Genomic DNA, 23,721 nt, shown 5'->3' on the forward strand with positions numbered 1-23,721 from the left:
CACCCAATCAGGTTGCAGTCACAGTGCCATGGCTCCGACCTACATCAATCTACATCAAGTGGGCACGAGGAGTCTGGTTGCCTTGAATGAAGCAAGCAAAATAATCTTATGGATGAAAACTCGCTGTCCAGAGATTTGTGGTTCGCATCCTAGGAGTAGACAACTGGAAAAGGGATTGCCTTTGCCATCATCGTCTGGATCAAGGTGGTGGTGGGGGGGTCCCTGCATCTAGATGATATCAATCTAATATGCTAAAAATGGGGGAGGGCAGAACCAGTGATCCTCCTAGCTCTAGCATCAGATGGATTGATAATTTCCTGGTCTCAGTTCAGGCCACTTTATGACCTCCCACCCGGTGTGAATACTGCCTTGTCTACTCTTGAAAATAGAGCAGGACAGGAAAACTGATTCTAACTGCACCAATCTTGCCCAGAAGAACCTGGTACACAGACATACTGTGACTCGGAGTACCCCTGGCCTCCTCCCAGCAGGCTAGATATACTATCTCAAGGCCCCTTTATTCCATCCTGCATCTGACTTTAACAGGACGGCATGATTGTTGTAACCCAGTTCTTAAAGCATTGAGGAGTTTTTGAGTCTGTGATTTCTACTTGCTAAAAGCAAAAATAGCCTGGAAGATTTATTATAGTACCTTGGTGTGAACACAGAATTGAATAAATTCACCAGCAAACCAGAGATTCTCCAAATGGTTCCAAAGCTTTATTCAATGGTCACATCATATTTACAGAGGCAATGTTTCAGATCCGTGCAGGGCCCCTTCATCAGGCAAGTGACTGGTGTGAACACATGCTTTTCATTCCCAGTGATTACTTTGCGCATCACATTACAAATTGGTCTTGACCTGAACTTGACCTAAATCTAGCCTTTCTCAACCTTTTAACCTGAAGGAACCCTTGAAATAACTTTTTGCCTTCAGGGAACCACTGCTAATGAATATTATATTCACCGCTCACAGTACATTAGTGTGATGGTCAGTGAGAAGAATGCTCCTTACATTTGTGGTCATTGGGAAGAATTGCCTCCTTACTGATGGCTAAAAAGATCATTGGTGGTGATGGTTACTCATTTAAAAGGCAGAAATTGTTGACTGAGGAACCCTAGGGTTCCACAGCACCCTGTTTGAGAAACTCTGCCTTAAGCACTCTGAGGCTAGGTCTTGGCCCTATCCATTCTTCTTGAAAGGCCTCTGGCTTCACTCTCCCCTGTATCTTGTATTAAGCCCCAATTTCAGCACCCTATGCTTTTTTGGGACCTCAGTTTGGTTCTCTGTCCTACAGAAACCACCCTAGCAGGTATATTTACCCCCCCCCCCCAACCCCCAGTGGAGTCCTTTTGGATGCCATCACATCTGTAAGATGTGTTTCGAGGACAATCCATTGTTAAAGGACCTAGCAGACAAAAGGTTAGAGAAGCTTTTTATGGCCCCGTTTTCCATGGCTGGCTCCACCATGCAACCTGTCGTTTCCATGGCCATCTTCCAGACACTTACTGTCTGGACTGAGTGCGTTGCCTGAGACCCCAGCTCCATTTTAACAGATCTCTTTGCTCATCACCAATGATAACTTTAACGTGTGGCCTTGCGCTACTGCTGATCAACTTGGTAGATTCACTTAACCAGTTCTCCAGGATGAGCACTCCCTTTTTTTGTGGAGATTTCTTTGGCTCCAATGCTGGTCAGGGGAACTCCTGCGCAAGCACCTCAAGTGTCTGCTCTTTGAGAGAGTGCTTCTGTTTGGTCCCTCCTTGGATAAGTACTTTTAGCCTCAAGCTCCAAGTCTAAAGCTGGCCATACACTGATCGAAATTTGGACAGTTCACTAGGGACAGGCTCCATTTCAACCAGTGCGTGGCTTTCACCACTCCACCGAAATCAATCGCTTGAAAGACTTTTGTTAAAGGGACGTGTTGAAATATTCTCCTCAATTGCAGCTGCTGATCAGTCTATTCTGAAAGAGTTAGGTTCTGCTGTCAGAATGCAATGTCACGGCGGGGAAGGGAATTTCTCCACCCACGTAATTTGTGAGGAGGAAGGTGTTTTTCTTTTTCTTTTCTTTTTTTTCCCTTCAGCCTGAAAAAAATTAAACACTAGCAGTGTTGTGGCCAAGCTAAGTCTGCAACACACTTTGAGAGATGTGATCCACCAAGCCAGCAAAGTCTAGCTCCAAGCGCTCTTGTTAGTGATGAGTCTCCCACACTCCGTGTTGAACATTTGACAACCTTTGCTGCCTTCTGGTCTCAGTCTTAGATGTTTGGGTCCAGTGTGTAATTTCCTGGGGCTACAAACTAGAGTTTTGCACTCCTTCTTCCTCCTTGGACTGATTCCTCCCTGCTTCATGCCTTCTAATTTGCCTCTCTCTCCCTGCAGTAACTGATGGATATTCTTGCTGCTCTTGTAAGGCGGTCAGTTCATAGTCCTTTCACCCACTTTCATGGTTCTATTTGCACCATTTCACAGTTCCCATGTCAATTGGATGAATTTGACCCATTCTAGATCTGAAGATTCTCAACTTGTTCCATCAGGTTCAAAAGTTCCGCCAGGTCAATCATTGCCTCCCTCGTTGCGGTAGATTTTCTGGCTGTTTGGTTTGAATCATCCACTCTTCATTGTTAAACTGCACTCTGCTAGATCTATTGCTTTTGGGCTTTTCAGCATCTGACATCTGTGTCCGCTTTGCAAGGCTGCAACCTGGTCCTTGGTTTACACGGTTTCAAAATTTTACTAGGTGGGTGTTCAGGCCTCATAATGCCAGTTTTGAGGAGAAGGTGCTTCAAGCTGCTCTCTTGAGTTCTGCTGAGCCCTTCCTTGGCTGCTTGTTACACAAGCATGTTCATGTTTGCATGCTGTGTTGCAAACCTCTCAGTTGGATTGCTTTTGGGTAACCAGTGATTTAGACACTGTCCAACACTGTATGATTAAGAAAATAGGATTTTTGGCTTGCCTTTCTTTGGAGTACTGTACACGACACCAGTCCCTCCTCTGTTATTTATGATCTCCATGTTGCTTGCTACAAAACCGGGGATTGGTTAGGCTTGTATAGGTAGTGTCCCTGTAGGGGTTTTTTTTTTTTCCCCTCTCAGCTTCCAAACACCTGAAGGTATCTGCATGTAACCCAGGGTAAAGATAAAGACCCTGTGTCTTGTGCTGTAGCAGGAAAATAATTTTACAGGTATGGAAAGAAAAATCCTATTTTTTTTTTTTTTTGCAATATAAAATAACTTTTGAATGCTCTGCTTGTGGGAATTTAAAAGTCACACTAGGAACACAGAGTGGTACAAATGACCTACAGTGTAAAAAGACAATCCATATTCGTTTTATCTGTTATTAGATGATTACGGTCATTTCAATTATATTAGTTTCTAAGTTTGAATTGTCATCTTTAATTTAGTGTTTTGTTTTTTTTTTCTCTTGCAGCCTCCTCGCACAGCTCATCCTGTGGTGAGGTTCTCCTGTGTTGACTGTGAGCCCATGGTTATTGATAAGCTACCTTTTGATAAGTATGAGCTAGAGCCATCTCCTTTAACTCAGTATATCTTGGAACGGAAGTCTCCTCACACCTGCTGGCAGGTCTGTACTATATTTATCAGAGATGGGATGAGATGATGGTGATGAACGATGATGAATAATAACAAATTCTGTGTATTAAAAGTGTGGTTTATGATGTGGCTACTTAACGTAACATATGTTCTGGATTAACTAAAACAGACGAATGTTGGCAGTTCTTTTGAATTCCAATTTAAGATCCTTTGTACATCATGTCTATTGCAAGTTTTTCAGAATGAAAGAGCATAAGTAGACCTTAAAATAAAAAGCCAGGCAGTACTCTGGCTACTTGGCTGCTAATTACATGATACTATAGTCATACCTATTCTTTTTAGCTGAACCATTTATCTCTTAAGGTATGAATGCAAAACTACTTTCTGAGAAGGCTGAGTAGCTTCTTTACAGATGAATTCTTAGTGTGGCAATTTGTACTCCGTTGCATTGGTCGAGTTTGAGGTTTTATTTTATTTTGCGATCGCTCAGGAAGTGATTACTATAATCTATGCAAACGTGGGAAAACAAACTAAGACATATCAAGTTTGATAGGCAGCTGTAAACAAATTGGATTACTAGCTCTATAAACCCCAAAAATCTGTCTAAAGGATCATCAACTGTTCCATTCAGTTCCAAAAAAAAAAGTCAGCAGAAACATCTGGGGTGAAATATTTTATAAGATCATAAGAAAGCTTCTGTGCCAAACAGTAATAATGGGGACGAATAAGTTATACAGATATTTGAAAAAGCATAAATACAGTGTAAACTCAACATGGATTGTACTTACATCAGGACTTGTGATAAATAGTAATTGTTGGAAAAAATACGGTATGTAGCACTTTGTGTTGGTCTATCACATAAAATACATTTGTTTTTGATTGCAACCTGACAAAATGGGGAAAATTTCAAGGGGTATAAATACCTTTTCAAGGCACTGTACATTTTCTCTTTATTACTGCACCCTGAGGTTTAGCAAGCAGTTAACCCTTGAAGTGCATGGGGGGTGGACAAGCACTAAAGAGAACTAATTTCTGGGGTTCAGCTTTAAAGGTCTGCATAACTATAATAGTTATAGTTGTGTTGAAAAAACTCTGATGATTGGGAACTGTGCATTGTCCTGCTCCACAAGAGATGGGTGCTAATGGTGGTTGTGGGTATAGTCAGCAGTCAGGTAATTTGAATATTGGCTGCACTCTTAGTTTCACAGACTGGAACACAATCATTAATAGGTTGTATTTGGAGATCTAAAAAGCTCTGCTGGTGGAAACTATGATTTTTAGACTAGCATTTTGACTGTATACCCAGGACAGTTGGAATTCTTTGAGATGAGGATAAGCTGCTTTAAATAGAATCTGGTGTTTGAAATATGGCTTGTTAGTAAATATCACTTTCTTGTACAAGAAGCTTTATATGACAGCAGCTTGGCTTCCACTGGATAAATGTTACTGTATTGAAGATGAAATCCAATTGTAAATGTCAACAGACCTATATATATGAACCAGGTGTGTTCAGAGCCAGCTACTTCTTACATGTAAACAGGTTAGCTTGCTTTTGAAACTAAAATTATTAGCCCATTCACCCAGGTTTGCCTTTTAAGGAATTCTCCAATCTGCAGTTCAATAATTTTGTGAAATAACCTGCATACCAGGCTTCTCTATCTTTTTGGTCTTGACCCAATCAGGGGTGTGGAAATTTTTTACCCTATTTTTTTATAAAATATAAAAGACGAGCTTGCACCGAGTAAATAGATGTCCAACTTGTCAAACCTTAAATTTGGGTGCGCTCGACGAACTTCAGTACTCTATATTTTGTATAGGGTGACACTTTTAAAGCTTCTTATAGGTCATCAGATTAGTGTTATGGTGCTAGAATTATTGCTCTCATTCTGGCTTGCGCGATGATATGTGACGTGTATCGCAATCAACGCTTTAATGTGTAGGCGCCCCCAGCATGTGCTTTTACATTTTTAAGTGGGGGTAGGGGGCCTCAATTTTTTGGAGGGGGGGAGGATTGTATGTGCTTGGGTGTAACTTAAAAATAGTTTAAAAGTTAAAAAGTTTCTTTTTTTTTAAATTGTAAAAAAATTTAAAATTTTTGTTTTTCTAACTACACTGAGGCTGGTACTGTGTGGAAGTAATCGAGCAGCAGCGCTGCCACCCGAATGCTTCCACCTGACAGGTGAGCCCGCAGCAGGGCTATGGGCAATAAGAATCGAACATCCCTGCCCCTTTTCCTTAAATATGTTCCTAGATGTTTTGTGCTTCTCATTGGTAATGAAGTCCTGATTAACTTATAGGTTATTTTTGCCTTTAATATTGCATGTTATTATTGTCCATTGCATGGCTTAACGTGGTTGTACAGGCTAAAGGTTTTTTTTTTTACCTTAATGCATTCTCTGCATTAAGGTATAAACCTTTTTAGTTGCAGCTCCCCTCTAAATACTTACCACAGCCCAATCTCAATCCAGCGCTGTGCCTGAGAGCGGCAGCTCTGCTTTCTCTCCCTCTTCACTGGACTCGGTGACAGCTCCCAATGCTGTCAATTTAAATTCAGCCGTGATGAGGGGGTGGAGTTGAGCCCCACTGTGTGCGTGTGTGTGTTCATAGACGCATACAGTGCGGCTGGGGGTTGAGCCTCTTGGTATGTGGACACTCGGAACGCAGGAAAAGCCAGTAGTGCTCATGGGGGACCCTAGCAGAGGAGGACCGAGCTGCTCTGTGCAAAACCATTACACAGAGCAGGTACAGTCAGGTCCATAAATATTGGGACATTGACACAATTCTAACATTTTTGGCTCTATACACCACCACAATGGATTTGAAATGAAACGAACTCCTTCAAACTCTCTGGTTCAGTGGGAGGTGTTACATGGTAGTGTTGTACCAGACTACATTCTGTTGAGATGTTTAACTCTTTAGTGTCTTTCTTTTTTTTTTTTTTCTTTTTTGTAACAGATCTTTCTGTATTTTTATTACTTTCAGGTTTTTGTGAGCAACAGTGCAAAATACAGTGAAATTGGACACCCATTTGGGTATTTAAAAGCAAGTACCACCCTTACCTGTGTGAATCTCTTTGTAATGCCATACAACTATCCAGTATTACTTCCTCTACTTGGTGAGTCACTACACTGAAAATTCCATTCAATCTCCAGCAAGTTCTGTGACCATTCTTGTATTGCTTAAACATGCTTGTGTCCTCCTTTACAGTGATGTCTCCATAGAAATGTCAGTGGTGTCTGTACCATGTGTTTAATATCAGTGATAACACAGGCTATTTTCAAATGATTTATGTGTAGTAAGCACAGGGCATCCTATGAGCTTTCTTCCACTTCATCGGAGTTGAGCAGCATTGTTTTCCTTTTATGTTAGTTGTTTGATTCATCATATGCAGAATATGGAGCTACAAAATTGTTTTTTTTCAAGAATGTTTTTAAAAGCTGTTCACCTGTATGTTTGGTTATTGGAGCTGGTTTTAAAGGACATTACAATTTGATAAGGAAATACATACAATGGAAACCATTGACTTTCATTTTTGTACAGTAAATGGTAATATTGCTGTGAATTACTGGGCATTGCTTGTAATCATGTGTTTAAAATTCAAGATAATGTCATTCATTATTACCATAAGAAATATACAGTCCAGTGGTTGCAGTATAAAAAGCTAAATATAAATAAGCATCATTAACCATTTTTGTGGTCTGGACAATTGTTTAATTACAGATAAATGCTACAAATCTTTGCCGGCACAAACTGGATATTTATTCTGGCTTAGTAATGTTTTAGGTCTGTTGTCTGCCACACGTGATTACCTTGTAGTCCTACAGACAAGTGGACTGCTCCTACCTTGTTGTGGCTATGAAGCTGAATTGTTACCTGTGGTCCCATTGACTGATGCTCTGTTCTCCCCAGATGCTTGCACTGGTCTTTGCAGCCTTAGCCACCGCCTGATTCCATCTGCTGTCTCATATGATCAGTGTCTGCCCAATCTGGTGAGCAGTGACTATTTAAACTGTACTTAGATCAGCCATCCTGGCCTGAGCAGCATTTGTGCATGTGGCTCTGAACCCTGTACTTTGTGGCTCCTTACCTCTGGTAGTCTAACCTGTACCTAAAAATCCTGCAGGTTGAGCAGTACCCTGACCTTGAAAGTTCTGTTGTGCACTTTACTTACCTACCTAGAAATTCGGTAAGCGGATCTGTAACCAGTCCCCGGAAGTGTTTGTTTGTTTTCCGTACAGTCTCCAGTCCCTTGGAACCTATGTACACCGCACTGTAATTGTAGCTTGTGTGCAGTACTGATACACCACTAGTCATTCTAGTGGTCGGCTCGCCAGAGCCTCTTGCTCACCTAGTCCTGGCTGGTAGTATCTGGAGTAGCGACCTGGTCGCATAGGCTCTCTGCGGTTGTGGTCGACAGGTATGTGAGAACATGATGGTATAACTAATGGAGATTAAGTCTGCAATTTTACCCCTTAAGTTATTTAGTTTTTTTTGGTTGTGTTTTTATTTCTGGTGTAGTTCTCATTACCTTGCTTTGTAATGTATTGTGTATCCTTTACTGCATGTTGTAATATATTTCTTATATATAATTTTTCCCTTTTTGTTTTCCAGATGATTTATTCAAGTTGCACAAGCTAAAGCCAACACTAAAGTGGCGACAGGGCTTTGATAACTACTTGAAAACAATGCCACCCTATTTCTTAATGGTAAGCTGTGGCTGCTTTTCAGCTATTAACAAACGTTTAAAAATAGTAAACAAGCTACTTCTAACCACAAGTACATAAAAACTATTGGTATACTAGCCAGGATCCTCTCTTCCTCTCCCCTCTCTTCCTCCCCCTCTTTCTCTTCCTCCCCCTCTTTCTCTCCCTCCCCCTCCCTCTCTCCCTCCCCCTCTTTCTCTCCCTCCCCCTCTTTCTCTCCCTCCCCCTCTTTCTCTCCCTCCCCCTCTTTCTCTCCCTCCCCCTCTTTCTCTCCCTCCCCCTCTTTCTCTCCCTCCCCCCTCTCCCTCCCCTCCCCTCTTTCTCTCTCTCCCTCCCCTTCCCTCTCCCCTCCCCCTCTTTCTCTCTCTCCCTCCCCCTCCCCTCTTTTTCTCTCTCCCTCCCCTCCCCCTCTTTTTCTCTCTTCCTCCCCTCCCCCTCCCCCTCCCCCTCTTTCTCTCTCTCTTCCTCCCCTCCCCCTCTTTCTCTCTCTCCCTCCCCTCCCCCTCCCCTCCCCCTCTTTCTCTCTCTCCCTCCCCCTCCCCCTCTTTCTCTCTCTCCCTCCCCCTCCCCCTCTTTCTCTCTCTCCCTCCCCCTCCCCCTCTTTCTCTCTCTCCCTCCCCCTCCCCCTCTTTCTCTCTCTCCCTCCCCCTCCCCCTCTTTCTCTCTCTCCCTCCCCCTCTTTCTCTTTCTCTCTCCCCCTCCCCCTCTTTCTCTCTCTCCCCCTCCCCCTCTTCTCTCTCTCTCTCTCTCTCCCCCTCCCCCTCCCCCTCTTTCTCTCTCTCTCCCTCCCCCTCTTTCTCTCTCTCTCCCTCCCCCTCCCCCTCTTTCTCTCTCTCTCCCTCCCCCTCCCCCTCTTTCTCTCTCTCTCCCTCCCCCTCCCCCTCTTTCTCTCTCTCTCCCTCCCCCTCCCCCTCTTTCTCTCTCTCTCCCTCCCCCTCCCCCTCTTTCTCTCTCTCTCCCTCCCCCTCCCCCTCCCCCTCTTTCTCTCTCTCCCTCCCCCTCCCCCTCTTTCTCTCTCTCCCCCTCTCTCTCCCCCCCTCTCTCTCCCCTCCCCCTCTCTCTCTCTCTCTCTCTCTCTCCCTCTCTCCCCCTCTCCCTCTCTCCCTCCCCATGGCAGTGTGGTGAGTTCTCTGCTGTGGCTGACCATGGATACGTTTTTCATGGATTGTTTAATAGAAGTTTGGCGAAAATTTGCACAGCACTGAGCATTTGGAAGTTATTTGAAAGTTTTTTTTTTTTGCATGGACACTTTCAAAATATTTTGTTTTATTTGTTATGAGATTTAGGTGGTATTAGCATATATCAGCACTGTATAATTGGTAATTTATATTGGTTAATACTTAAAATTGGGTGTTGGTATGCAGCATCTGACATTTGTGTATCAAATCCTAGCGCTGGTGAATTGTGGTAATGGTTAAATGATTTTATATGTCTTTATGCATGCGGACTATTGTCAACAATTGATAATTGTTCAAAGTTCCATTCCTTTTCCCCTGGAATATAATCTAAAATACAGTATGTTACTGTTAAGAGCAGAAGCATGAAGTAAGCAAAGAATAGATGAGTAAAATGAGTATTTCTTTCTCTCCAAGTAGAGATTAAATACCGTAACTACTAATGTGTCTTCCAAAAAGGAAACCCTTCTGCAGTTAATTTCCCATGAGGTGTCACTTATATCTCTAAATAATATTAATAAATAATATTGAGATTGTCATTTTGAGTATTTTATATTCTTGACAAAATAATTAAAAAATGAGAGAAACCATCACTATTGCCTTTTTGGCTTTAAAGTTTTGTTTTTTTTTTTTGTTTTTTGGTTTTTTTTTTGTATGTGTTTTTTGTTTGTTTTTGCTGTTTTTCACATTTTCAGTATTTTGCTACGTTTTTCACATTTTCAATATCTGTTTGTGATGATAGCAGTTAATGTAATGACTTAACTTTTTTTTTTTATGTTTTTTTTTTTGTTTTTTGCTTTATGTAGAATGCCCTGTAACAATCAAATTATTCTTCTTTACTTTTTATTTTCCCATTAGCCATTAAAAAAAGCACTGCGGATGATGGGAGCTCCAAACCTAATATCCGACAACTTGGACTGTGGTCTTAGTTATAGTGTTATTTCTTATTTGAAAAAGCTTAGTCAACAGGTAACAAATGTATAATCAATAATATTGCTTATGATGAGATGTCAGATGTGATATGTGTAGCTGTGAGGCCTTCCATGTCTGTCCCTCAGCATGAGCCCTTCTGAAGCTTCAAATTATTTACTTATAAGCATGTCTGATTGGTACTGAAGGGGGCTTTAAATTGTATTTCTCACTTTACATGTTGCAGACAAAAATGGAATCTGAGAGGATAATAGCATCTGTTGGAAAGAAGGCCCCGCAGGAGACGGGGATTAAAGTAAAAAGTAACCCCACAAGAACATTTTTCATTCACAATAGAGATTTCAAACAGCCGCTACAGGGGACCTCTGGAGAGGCCTCTGTCCGACTATCAGAGAGTTTGAAGGAGTTCCCTGGTTTCCAAATTGGACTTTTAAATAAGGTATAGTGGCCATTTCAAGTGTGCATTATTGTGAAAAACGTCCCCCATCATCTTAAAATCAGGAACAGCACTCAATATTTAAAGGCTTTTTTTGGCTCTTTTGGTTCTTAAAGCACAGTGGATAATGTTCCATTACAACTTTTTGTACCTTTTTTTAAAAGCAACTTTAAAACTGTCTGGGGCTTATTCAGACAGACAGTGAGCTACATTTTGCTGATGTACTATCTTGATTGACAGCTGCTATTTATCTCTATGGATGAGAGGAGCTGTCCTTGAATAAGTGCAGGACAGATGTTGCAGTGCACAAGGATGCAGTGTTTAATACTTTGTAAGGGAAATTCATTAACTGCTTAAGGAATGCTGCATGTTGAGATGCCCCTGGGAAGCGCTTTTCACTATACACCTGAACAAGCCCCAAGTTCCATTTTTATATGATATTGTTTCATTTTGTACTACATGTCTAACCATGACTTTTGTTTAGGATTTGAAGCCACAGACCTACAGAAATGCCTATGACATTCCACGCACAAACCTCCTAGATCAGTTGACAAGGATGAGGACCAATTTGCTGAAAACACACAAACTGATTGTGGGGCAAGATGAAGGTACAGACCTATTTTATGTCTAATATGTTACTAGCAGATATGTTATGTGGCAAATTTACAATTAAAGGGAAAATGTTCCAACACATGAAAACTGAATATTTGCTGACTTGTGTGAGGGGTGTTATCTAGATCTCATTGCTTGGCTCCGTACCCTCTCACTTTGTTGACCATTTAATGTGATGGTCAGCCTCCGTAACAAAAGGGTGACTTGGGAAAAGTTGGGTCAAGTTTGACTTTTTACAAGAAAAGTAGAGATTTAATTTTAAGGTGTTTAATAAATGATAAATTTGCCTTCTAGTATTCTCTACAGTACAGAGCTCTGATTGTTTACATTATGTGATCAAGCAGACTTTGCTATGCAGACAAAACAATGTTTGATTTCTCCGCGCACTGTGCATACTCCATGGTACCAAATGTGTATTACACTCCGAATACTTGGTAGAATCCTGTCAGTAACGTGTGGAAATCTGAAATACCATTTGCATATTTTTTTTTGTGTAAGTTAAGTCTATATTTTTATATAGGGAGTATATATATAGGTTACTTCTTTTCAATGTGTTGATCACTTATTAAAATACTTATTCAGGTTAAAGGTTATGTAGTTGTTTATACTGTGTCAACAACATATCTTGTGGTTTATGCTTCACAGACTGTCTGCATAGTGTCCCTGTGGCACAGATGGGCAATTACCAAGAATACTTGAAGCTAATGCCTTCCCCTCTCCGAGAAATTGATCCAGACCAGCCCAAGAGACTGCACACCTTTGGAAATCCATTTAAGCAAGATAAGAAGGTATGACTACTTAATAACAAAATAATGAGTTTGTGCACAAGGGTTCATCATGTAATATGTCACAAATTCAGACCAAGGTGTTTTCTATATTTGTTGAATATTAGCAGAGCTTGTAGTGAAGTCAGATGATTTATCTTAAGAGACATATGGGTTTTGTGTTTTTTTTCAAAATCCTACTTACCTAGGTGGATGCAGCTAAAGTTATCAAACCCGCTGGATTCTTAGTTCTCCCAACCACTCTGTCAGTCACCACTGTCTGCTCTGCCCCCTCAAGTGCTCACTGTATGGAGGAAGGGGGGGTGGGAGCTGCTGGTGCAGGCTGAGCCAGGTTCCGGTTTGGGAACCTGAATGGATCCTGTATGGTCACAATCTTTGCCCAGCCTGAACTGGCTCTGTGACGTCAGCCGACAGGCTTTAGCCCACTGTCAGCTGAAAACGGGTCACGGGTGCAGAACGAACTGCACTCCTGTGATCCACAGGAGAGAAGTACAGACAAACTAACTTTGGCTGTGCTTCTCCTTTTGAGTACCACTAAAGATTAATGCTGATCAGGTGATTATCTTGTTCCCTTAAGCACACATGTAAGGCTTCAAAATACATGCCATAGGTTATTTTAATGAACACAGTAAACCTCCTGGATAGGGAGCTGACATAATGGAGGTTATTTACTAAAACTGAAGAGTGCAGTATCTGGTGCAGCTCTGCATAGAAACCAGTCAGCTTCCAGATTTTATTGTCAAAGCTAAATTGAACAAACTGAAGTTAGAAGTTGATTGGCTACACCAGATTTCCAGTGCACCAGTTTTGGCAAATCTCCCTCAATGTGTCCCCAATTCACCTTATGATAACAAACTGTTCAAGAAGCATGTGTACTGCAGTGTAAATATATGGAAGAAATCAGGAAGCAAGCAATGGAGATAAATCCGATAACATCATCTCCATTACAAGTGCTGCATGCAAGACTGCAGGGTGGATTTACTAAAGGCAAATAGACTCAACACTTTGCAAGTGCCGTTGCACTCATTTCCCGGAGTAAATGTGGTAAAGCTCTGCTGATTCCATCATCCAATCATGTGCAAGCAAAAATGTGTTTTTGTTTTTTTTTTTCTCCTTTAACCTGACTAGGTTTTCTTTACAAAGTGATGCTTAACGTATTTATGAAATTCTGAGGAAAATGAGTGCAACTTCACTTGCAAAGTGCACAGTTTATTTGGCTTTAGTAAATCCACCTGTGGATGTGTGCTAAATGCAGGCAAAATTTGTACATAGACTTCTATCTCACCAATCCAGTCCAATGACAGTGTGTGCAAATATAAGCACTATGGGTCTTCCACACAACCAGGTGTGTGAGGTAATGTAAAGCATAGCTGCCGAAATCAAGCTTTGCAAGTCAAAAAGTCTATACAAGTCTGCAGATGCTATTGTACTTGGTAACATGTCATGTAACCTCGGGTTTTGTTTTTTTGTTTTTTTTTTTTAAACTCTCTACTCCTAGGGTATGATGATTGATGAAGCTGATGAGTTTGTTGCTGGACCACAAAATAAAGTTAAACGGGCTGGAGATGCCAACACTCCGGCCTCTTTAAAGAGAAGAAGAAACATGTCTCCCCTTCTCTTAAGAAGACCTCAGACTCCCCCTATTATAACCAATCATGTAGGAGGGAAGGGCTCCCCTACAGCACCAGGTAGCCCAACTCCACACAACCTAATTAAGCCTATTCCCATACACAAAGGTAAGCCTTCTTTATTTGCTGTGTTTTTTATAATGTTTCTGGTTATGTTTTTCATGGCTATGGAACGATTTAGCACAATTCAAACTTAGGGAAGGGTGGAGGGTTATAAAGTCCAACTCCACTCAGTTGATATTTTAGTTTTGAGTAATTATTGCAAATTTAACTAAAATAAGACTCAACTGTTTAGGATAGATCAGTGTTTATTTTTTATCTCCTGCAAGTCTTCTCCTTAACATGTTAATTTCACAATAATAAACATCATACAGTATACAATTTTTATTTTTTAATCTTGCATATGGGGTTTTAAAGATGTATTGAACCCAAAACCAAAAATGTATTGGAGCGTACCAATCATTACATGTGGTGGCTGCATCAGTTTTCTTTTTTTTTTCTTCACCTGGTGATCAGGCCAGTAATACACCTCCTGTATTGGTGAGACACCTCTCTGGAGGAGAGGGCACAGGACACTGTCAGCAACATTGTCAGCAGTGGGGGGATGGGAGCGTTAAATGTATTAGCAGGTTTGAATACAATAAGTAATTGACAATAAAAAATTGACAATAAGAAATCAGATTAGGAAATCTTCTACAAACTGCAAAAAACACATAGGAGGATGCAAACGCCTAGTGCATTACCACCATAATGTTTATTGTATCCCAAAGACAATTTATACTCACAAATATAAGGAACAGGTGTATCAAATAACTCCAGCTGTAAGGTGATGTCACCTCACCATGTGTAACACAGTTGGAAGGCTGATACGTTTTCAGGGGATGTGCCCCCTTCCTCAGAGCTCAACAAATTGAAACCAAACTCCAGCTCACACTTTAATTTAAAACCTTTATCCTAAAGTATAATCAGTTACAGTGAACAGATTTTTTTAAAGTGTTACTAAACTCGCAACAGTAAAATCAGTCTGTATACGCAGTAAAGCATGCTGCTTATTCTCACTGTGGAACTTAAGGGGTTAATCCTCCGCATTGTGTAAAAAGAATTTTTTCTTCTCTGATATTCCCCTTCTTCCATTATCTTCTAAATATAAATATATCCTGATAGAACTGAGGCTGGGAAGGGGGGGGGGGGGATTCGGCAAGCTGCACATGCTTAGTTTGGTATGTATTGCTAGAGAAATTTTTTTTTTTCTTGCGAGAGTGCATGTGATCAGCACAGAGCCAATCGGCACTCTCCAGACAGAGATCAGGGGTCCCGCATCCTCCTAAAGGAGAATGAAAACTCCTCCTACATGCTGTAACCAGTGCTTTGCTGGACACCATAGAAGTCACAAGACTACTCTAACTGCTGATGAGAAAAGGTATTTAGCAGTTTATAGTTACTAAAATTGCACTTCCATGATTTTTGTACTGTGGTAGACCAGATATAGTGAATGCAGGGTCCTGGGTTTAGTAACACTTTAATAAATAAAAGCTGATCATTTTAATCACTACTGCCAGTTGTAAATGGATGGTCTCCTCCATGTAAATGGATACATTCTGCTGGAGAGCTTGAGTTTCTTAAAAACAGCAGACTTGCTGGAGGAGTCACCAGATTAATATAGAAGAAAGCCTAAAAAAGAAAGCTAATGCAGCCAACACATCTAAGAATTGGTAAGCTGCAATATAATGATTTGCTTTTGGGTTTAATACTGCTTTAACTTCTAAAACCCTTTTTACCGCATTCATTTTTTAAAATTTTTAATTTTTGTTGTATCGGGAAGTATTTTTTTCATCACCTCAGATGGCATCCTGAAACTAGAGATATTTTATCGAGCAATAATCTTTTTGTGAGTTAAGTTTTACAGTCAACATTTTGCATATATTATCATGCATGTGGTAAATTCAGCAAATCTGCTTGCAGTAATGTCACTGAAATGAAAAATTCATTTTTAATGACCAAAAAAATGCATGCCAATGAAAAGCCATAGTTTCCTGGGATTTAAATAAGAAATCATATCCCTTTTCTTTCTCTCTGCTGCAGCATGATTTTGTTTTTCATAAGGGCATCAGTGTTTGAGATGCAAAAAAGCAAGGTATGAATTTGATGTGAAGTCCTGGGACCAGAAACCCGTCAATCTAAAAATGCACCTCCCACTTAAGTTCTTTTGACTACTTTTTGCATCTGATACATGAAAACATTGGAAGCCCTACCTCCACACCTATATGATTTTTTTTTTTCATAAGTTACAACTTCACAGATTTAAATTAATTTAAAATAACTCTTCAGTATGTGTAATTATGCAGTCGTAAATTATTGTTGAGTGATCTAACTTCTAAAAAGGTTAGTATTTATGCTGTAATATACTTTTACTTCTATTGTCTGACCAAGACAGTTCAGCTTAAAAGCCATAGGTAATCTGAAATCAAAGAGTTGCTGTCAAATGCCTTACTGTCCCTCTGAGAGTGCATGACATATGTAGACAACATGCAGGAGTTGAGAAACTCTAAAAGGCTGAATTCACTTAGCTTTCTCACAAGAATGAGTATCTTTTTATTGTTACCCACAAAAATAAAGATAAATTTAGTTCATGTGCAAAATGTTAGGTTTAGACAAAGTTGATAAGGATGTAAAAATAGCATTTTTAAAAAAAAGATTTTAATCGGTATTTTTTTCTTGAGCCCAGACACCTGTCATATTTAGTTGAGGAAAGCGGAAAGATAGCACTGGACCCATAGGTTTGTGTTACTGGTATTATCTTAAGGTGTAGGTGTAAATGATCTGGTTCCTGGGCAGGTGGCTTCAACACCCTAGATGATCTTCAGTCTCCTTGGCATGTAGTGTGATGTAAAGAGTTGGAATTGAAGTGCCACACCACTGAAGCACTTAGACCCCTGAAATGCTTTGGCTACTTTTTAAATTGTACTTCTGACCTTTAATGGAATAAAGTTGTATCTGGACCTCTTAGCAGTGGTGTGGCGCTTCAATTTCAACTCTTTTTTTCCTATCATATTTAAACACTTATCTGTCAACTGTTTTCCATTGCAGGTTTACATCCAGTAGGTTGTTAATGGGGCAACATAGACCATACATTATGCCAAGAATGCCCTAATTTATCAGTTTTTATATACTGTCTGGATTTCATCATTTGATGTTTCAGATTAAAAACCATTATATTTGACTTGAACAGAACATGTTTTATGTTTAAATAGAATTGGTAGCTATGGAAAAATGAACAGTCATATTTTTAAACATTTAATATTGCCCAGTATTGAAGACCTTTCATTTATAGCAAACCTGTGATATGTTTCACTCAAAGCCATCTGTATACAAAACTTTGTGTTTTCCAGATGCCAATAATACAGTATCTTCAGAAAGTAATGAAGAGAGGACAGGAAATGGTCAGGCTCTAGAAAAACAATTAGATAGATTGTCTCCACTAATTGACCCAGCTGCTCTAGGTGATGACGATTTGTTGCCTAACAATTTTGATTCTGTTACTGATGAACTAAATTGCTTGAATGAGGATAACTTGGACCACAAGCCTGTTAATAATGCACTTATAAAGACATCCCTGGAAGACTACACACCTCTAGAGGACTCTCCACTTACTCAAGAATGCATTTCTGCAATAACTGTGCCAAATTCCCTAAAGGAAGCTGAAAGTATGATGAACGGGACAAATGCAGATCTTAAGATCAGGGTCATGAAAGAAGTTCGGAAGCCGGGAAGAAGTAAGTCAAAAAGTAATGTCCTTATCTTATCAGTGTGTATAGTTTTCAGTTTTGCTTATGTACAATAGGGCAGCCATATTTGTGGAATACATATGCAGACTCTGCTTCCTACCTAGTAGAGCTGCAAAGTAACTGTGCTTTTACTACTCCTCTTTCAGTACAAGTCCACCAAACTGGTCTGTGTGACTGTTGCTGTGGCTGAGATGTTTGTCTTAGCAGTAAGGGTCATATCAGACATGCAGTTTTGTAGTAGAGATTAAGCACTGCTAATGGAAACACCTAACATTGATTTGTAGTTGGCAATTTAATAGGTATAGTTGCTGATCATTTGTTGCTGCTAAATGTTAAACTGTTCAACTGATGTGGATTGGTGTGCTCTAAAATATCTCAGCTGTAGAAGTGAAAGCTGAATGATTGTCGATGACAAGCTGGTCACTGACATCTAAAGCAGAGGAAACTGCAGGTGTGAATGAGACTTTAGTTATAGCAGAAAACAAAAGTTTATAGTTTGCACCAAAATACTCCACACTGAATTTTTGTTTTTGTAATAGTCTGCTGTGTTTATACACGCCACATGCATACTGCAGTCCTAACTCTATAATTTTGTCTCCAGTTTGGAGTACATACAGGTATAGCAGTGGATAAATTAAGGGCAGGTTTGCCTGGAGGTATCCAAATCCTTAGGGCAAAGTTGGTTTGGTTGCAGGTTATTCTGTACTTATTCTGAAATACTAGGAAGGAAAATCTACATTTTTTTGGTTATGTTTTCATTTGTTTACTTTCAGATTATGAAAAGATCTTTGCTCTCCTTGAAGAAGTTCAAGGATCATTGGAAGTACAAAAGAACTTTATTGAGTTCACAATTAAGGAAGCAGCACGGTAAGGGAAGGTATTCCAAAAGAGCATTAAAAGTTTTTACTTGTATATATGATCTATGATTGAGTGTTTTCTTCACCATTTATTAAGAGCCACTATGCATAAAACAAGGGGTGTTATACAGAGGCACTGTTAATCATGATACATCTATTATGGGCATATTGATACTGTGCTAAATATTTACATATTTAATTTTCTATTACCTTTAGTGTGTAGTTCTATATCACGCATTCTATGCTGAGGAATCGGTGGGCTGAAATGACAGAAACCTATGTATGTAGAACTCATGACTACCACAGTTGGGCCATTATCTTAGGCTAGGTTCACACGTATGCAGCTTTGAGAGCCGCGTTTTGCATAGGCACAGCATTCATTCATTTGAATGGGCCGTCATGCCTTCTGAAATGCAGGGAAAAGGTCCCCGCAGCATTTTAGAAATCGCAGCCTGTACAGGAACCGCAATCACAGTACAGTTCCCAGTGCGAGAACAATTTTCAGTGTGTGTGGTGTGTCATTAGGATTAATGGCACCTGCACGCATTCATCGCGGTTTTCTGTGCAGGTGGTTGTGGCTGCTGGAACAGGTACGGCCACGCAGAGGGAACCACCTGCACAGATATGAACCTAGCCTAAAATATTCCATAGACTTTTTTTTTTTTTTTTTTTTATTATAAATATGCCTAAATTTCATAACCATTAGTATAAAACAATTACAGCCCTGCAAACGTTTTATAAAATGCATTGTTAAGAAATGTACATTTTTGGTCAAAAACAAGCTCTTAAGAAAAATAAGCATACTTGTATTACTCCTTTGTACATTATGTAACTCCATACCATAATGGATTCCTGACGACAGAAATAGTGTTTACATAGTGAACTCAATCATGGAGCAATGCTATACATAAAAATAAACAGAGGATATCTATTATGCATCTTCGGATTCATCCAAATTATAAGAGGAGGGTTGCTCTAACCTCCTATCCCAAATCTTCTTGTACTTGGCAGCATATCTTCTGTGTAGGGTAAGATTAATGGTGGCAATCTATTGCTGAATTATCTGAGGCAAAGTCCTAAACCAGACCCTTGCTATCATCATTTTGGCAACAAAAAGTTAGAATCCCCACATCTAGGGCAGAAAGGGTCATAATGAGGCCTATACTTGACCAACTGAATGGGAGTCAGGTAGGCTCAATGTAGAATATATAAATGTGTAAGACAGTTTTTTGGTGAGACCAGTTTACTAGATTCTAAGATTTCCTCCCATTCATCATCCTCAAAGAAATTTACATTTATGTGAGCTTGTTTGGCAGCCTGTTGCACCTTATTAGTTTATAATATTGATCAAATTAAGTGTGCCATTTAAAGTCCAATTCAGTCAAACTGGCATTTTAATTACAGGCACACAAGAAAAGTTCAGATCATCCAATAGTGACTTTTATCTCAAGGACTCCCAACTGCAAGGTCTTCCTGTGCCCTTAAAGCAGAACTCTAGCCACAGATATCTTCAGCCACGGCCAAAAGTTTTGAGAATGACACAAATATTAATTTTTACAAATTCTGCTGCTTCAATGTTTTTAGATCTTTTTGTCAGATGTTATGGTATATTGAAGTATAATTACAAGCATTTCATAAGTGTCAAGGCTTTTATTGACAATTACATTAAGTTTATGCAGAGTCAATATTTGTAGTGTTGACCCTTCTTTTTGAAGACCTCTGCAATTCACCCTGGCATACTGTCAACTTCTGAACCACATCCTGACTGATGGCAGCCCTTTCTAGCATAATCAATGCTTGGAGCTTGTCAGAATTTGTGGAATTTTTTTTTTCACCCGCCTTTGAGGATTGTTCTTAATGGGATTAAAGTCTGGGGAGTTTCCTGGATATGGACCGAAAATTTTGATGTTTTGTTCCCAAGCCACTTAGTTATCACTTTTGCCTTATGGCAAGGTGCTCCATGATGCTGGAAAAGGCATTGTTCATCACCAAACTGTTCTTGGATGGTTGGGAGATTTTGCTCTCGGGATGTTTTTGTACCATTCTTTATTCATGGCTGTGTTCTTGGGCAAAATTCTGAGTGAACCCACTCTCTTGGCTGAGAAGCAACCCCAAACATGAATGGTCTCTGTATGCTTTGTTTGCATGACACGGTACTGATGTTAGTACTCACTTTTTTTTTTCTCCAAAGTTTTTCCGGATGCCCCAAACAATCGGAAAGGGAATTCATCAGAGAAAATGACTTTATTACCCCGGTCCTCAACAGTCCAATCCCTGTTCCTTTTGCAGAATATCAATCTGTCCCTGATGTTTTTCCTTGGAGAGGAGTGGCTTCATTGCTGCCCTTCATGACACCAGGACATCCTCCAAAAGTCTTCACCTCACTGCAGGCAGATGTACTCACACCTGCCTGCTGCCATTCCTGAGCAAGCTCTGCACTGCTGGTGCTCCTGTCCACAGCTGAACTAGCTTTAGGAGATGGTCCTGGTGGTTGCTGGACTTTCTTAGGCGCCCTGAAGCCTTCTGCACAACAATTGATCCTCTCTCCTTGGATTTCTTAATGATCCAATAAATGGCTGCTTTAGGTGCCATCTTAGTAGCAGCAATATCCTTGCCTGTGAATCCCTTTTTGTGCAAAGCAATGATGACTGCATGTATTTCCTTGCAGGTAAATTATTATTTGTGTCGTTCTCAACTTTTGGCCAGGGCTGTACACATCTATACAGATAAGGGAAGAAGGTTACCTCTTGTGTGTTAAATGCTCGGCTCTCCTGTTTTGTGTATAATTCATTCATTTATAAGCGCCAGATAATACAGCCAGTACAGTACTTCTCATTACTGCGGCTTTCAGCCAGTGAAGGTATCCTGTTTATCAACCCTTTCCTCTTCCATATCCACTCACAGAACACCTTGCAATCTGTGAACAGAATAATAGGTATTCTGTTAAATGGACAAGGGAAAAGGAAAAGCTATGTTAACCATGCTACATGCCCTTTCGATATTTACTGTATGAGAGTCATAGCTCTCAAAGCCACAGTGCTGACTGTATTATCTGGTGAGTTCATATTAATAAATTATATACTAAACAGAAGCTGAGCAATTACCACAACTATTGTAATTTCTCCTTACAAATTTGTGTAGATGTCTGTGGCTGAAGTACTGCTTTAATTTAGGATAACATATCCTTACATGCAAGTGAGCCTTCTGTGACAGCCATAGCCAATGTCCTATACTAGGAACTTGGGTGCAGAGATCTAGGCAGCCATGTCCTTGACAGATGCAAGAAGCATAAGGGTGTCTCAACCGCTACCATGAATTCAAAACGAATTATTTCTGTTGGACATCCAAGGCTTAGGTGAAATATTTATAAAGCAGAAAGTTCAACACAAAAACAAAATGGCAAAAGTGTGTTAAAGTGGTCACCTTGGAAGTTAGAAGTGCAAAATGATAAAAATAACTGCATGCTCTTTTCTCTTCAGATTTAAAAAGAGAGTGTTAATCCAACACTTGGAACGTTTTCTTTGTGAACTGGAGTCAAATGGTCTGCCAAACATGGTAAACCACGTCAACAGCAGATAGCAGTATTTGCATAAGAAAATGCGGACCAGGGATGAGTTTGCTGTCACAGAAGAAAGAAAGAGGACATGGTGACCTCCTCCAACACCTTGCATCTCGGGGCACTTTATGGCCGGAGACAGAGGACAGAATGACAACGTTTAAGAAGCTGATCTGGGCTTCAGGACTTAGTATGAACTATGAGGCTTGTTCTGTGTGGAGGGTGCCACCTGCTGAGCAGGCTGAAGATGATAATCCTTGGTGGCCCTCCAACAGGTGATGATCATACTAATTTGTCAGTTATTTTTAACGCCATAGACAGCACTTGATGGAGCAAGAGGCAAAACAATGCTCAAGTACAGGCTACCACCCTGGTCAGAAGCAGCCAAGTGATGGTTCTCCAGTTGTTGAGCTTTCAAAACCTAGTATGTGCAGCCTATGAGAAAGTAGTCCTTCATAATGATTGGCTGCCCAGTTTGATCATACTCCGCTTTTTGTAGTTCAACAACTGGTGAACCAGCAGTTGCCCGCCTATGGTCTTAGTGGTGGCCTTTTCTTGGTGCATCTTTGAGTACATGAGGTAGCTTGTCCCGTTTTCAGAATAGGCTGCTGTTTTGTATTAAGACATTAGACAGCCCTGTGACTGTATTCCCCCTCTGAGTCACTAAACAAACTACCTCAGACTCTTTTCTGTTTTGTCTACAGACTTTAAGAAAGTGCACCTGAGACTCCCCAGGTCCCCGACTTCTTTCATCCTGTGGGCAGGACGGAGACTCGTCAGGTGGCCTTGCACTCGCTGTGCTTTGGAAGCACTAGAAAATGAAAACTCCTTTTTTTGTGTTTTTTTTTATTTTTTTTTTATGTGTACTTTTAATGTTTATAGAGGAAAAAATATTTTGGACAGTATTGTTATTAGCTCTGTAATTTGATATTTTAACATGTATAAAGAGTTTTGGTCTTGTACATAAATATATTATATACATAAATATATAATAAAACCTTTTTCTAAATTAAATTCTATAAATGCTGGTTACTTAAAAAAAAAAGTATTGCTGACGAGATATCGGTAACCATGTGAAAATTTTTTAGTATAGCGTTGGGTCAACTGAAATGAAAAAGTCCTTTGCTGAGCTTTCTATTCATTCTTGTGGGAACTAACTGGGAATAAGCCATGGAAGCATCACTGGAAAATAATGTTCATAAACCAGACTTCGGTGCTCAGACCACTACAGCCAATAATTTGAAGCAGAACTTCACCCAAAAGGGATATTACATGTTTTTTTGCATCCTCCCCCTTCCTCTTTAACTTTTGGGCACTTTATTTCTTGGTGGAGAGTGGGTACCTAGTTTTGATCATTTGAAAGCTCCCCCTTCCCCTCCCCTCATGCCCGCAGGCTTCTGGCACACATCACAAGTCCCAGGTTGCTACAGGTCCTTAAACAACACGCAGTGTGACTCGCATATGCGCAGTAGGGGAACCAGCTGTAAGCCAGCCGGAAGTCGCAGCCAGGTTCCCACACTAGACATGGTGGCGTCTGGGACACAAACATCGGTGAAGAACCGCCCCAGTTGAGGACAGCTCTGGATTCCAGGACAGGTAAGTGGCCTTTTATTAAAAGTTGACAGCTTCCCCCCAAAAGGTGCCGAATATGGCAGTGGAGGGGGGGGAAGGAGGCAAACAAGCAGAGCTTCCACTTTTGG

The 23,721-nt window shown here is 40.3% G+C and overlaps 1 protein-coding gene across 5 annotated transcripts in view; it reads left to right on the forward strand.

Annotated features, from left to right (window-relative positions):
• The window catches only part of LOC149467102 (integrator complex subunit 6-like), a 93,873-nt gene extending 70,838 nt beyond the window's left edge, over positions 1–23,035 (forward strand). For 3 of the 5 annotated variants that reach the window (XM_089672221.1, XM_089672223.1, XM_089672220.1), the window contains exons 8-18: positions 3,433–3,585; positions 6,537–6,669; positions 8,166–8,260; positions 10,291–10,401; positions 10,589–10,801; positions 11,283–11,406; positions 12,056–12,198; positions 13,694–13,931; positions 17,213–17,596; positions 18,382–18,475; positions 21,945–23,035. In XM_089672221.1, coding sequence (XP_089528347.1) covers positions 3,433–3,585; positions 6,537–6,669; positions 8,166–8,260; positions 10,291–10,401; positions 10,589–10,801; positions 11,283–11,406; positions 12,056–12,198; positions 13,694–13,931; positions 17,213–17,596; positions 18,382–18,475; positions 21,945–22,044 — 1,788 coding nt within the window. In that variant the 3' untranslated portion in view covers positions 22,045–23,035. The remainder of the gene's footprint in view (positions 1–3,432; positions 3,586–6,536; positions 6,670–8,165; positions 8,261–10,290; positions 10,402–10,588; positions 10,802–11,282; positions 11,407–12,055; positions 12,199–13,693; positions 13,932–17,212; positions 17,597–18,381; positions 18,476–21,944) is intronic. The other 2 variants (XR_016312015.1, XM_089672222.1) reach the window with 2 other exon arrangements.
• The last annotated feature ends 686 nt before the right edge of the window (positions 23,036–23,721 follow it).

Source organism: Staurois parvus, unplaced genomic scaffold (assembly GCF_062004578.1).
Source record: "Staurois parvus isolate SC_StPar_1 unplaced genomic scaffold, SC_StPar_1.0 ptg000123l, whole genome shotgun sequence".
Taxonomy (NCBI): Eukaryota; Metazoa; Chordata; class Amphibia; order Anura; family Ranidae; genus Staurois; species Staurois parvus.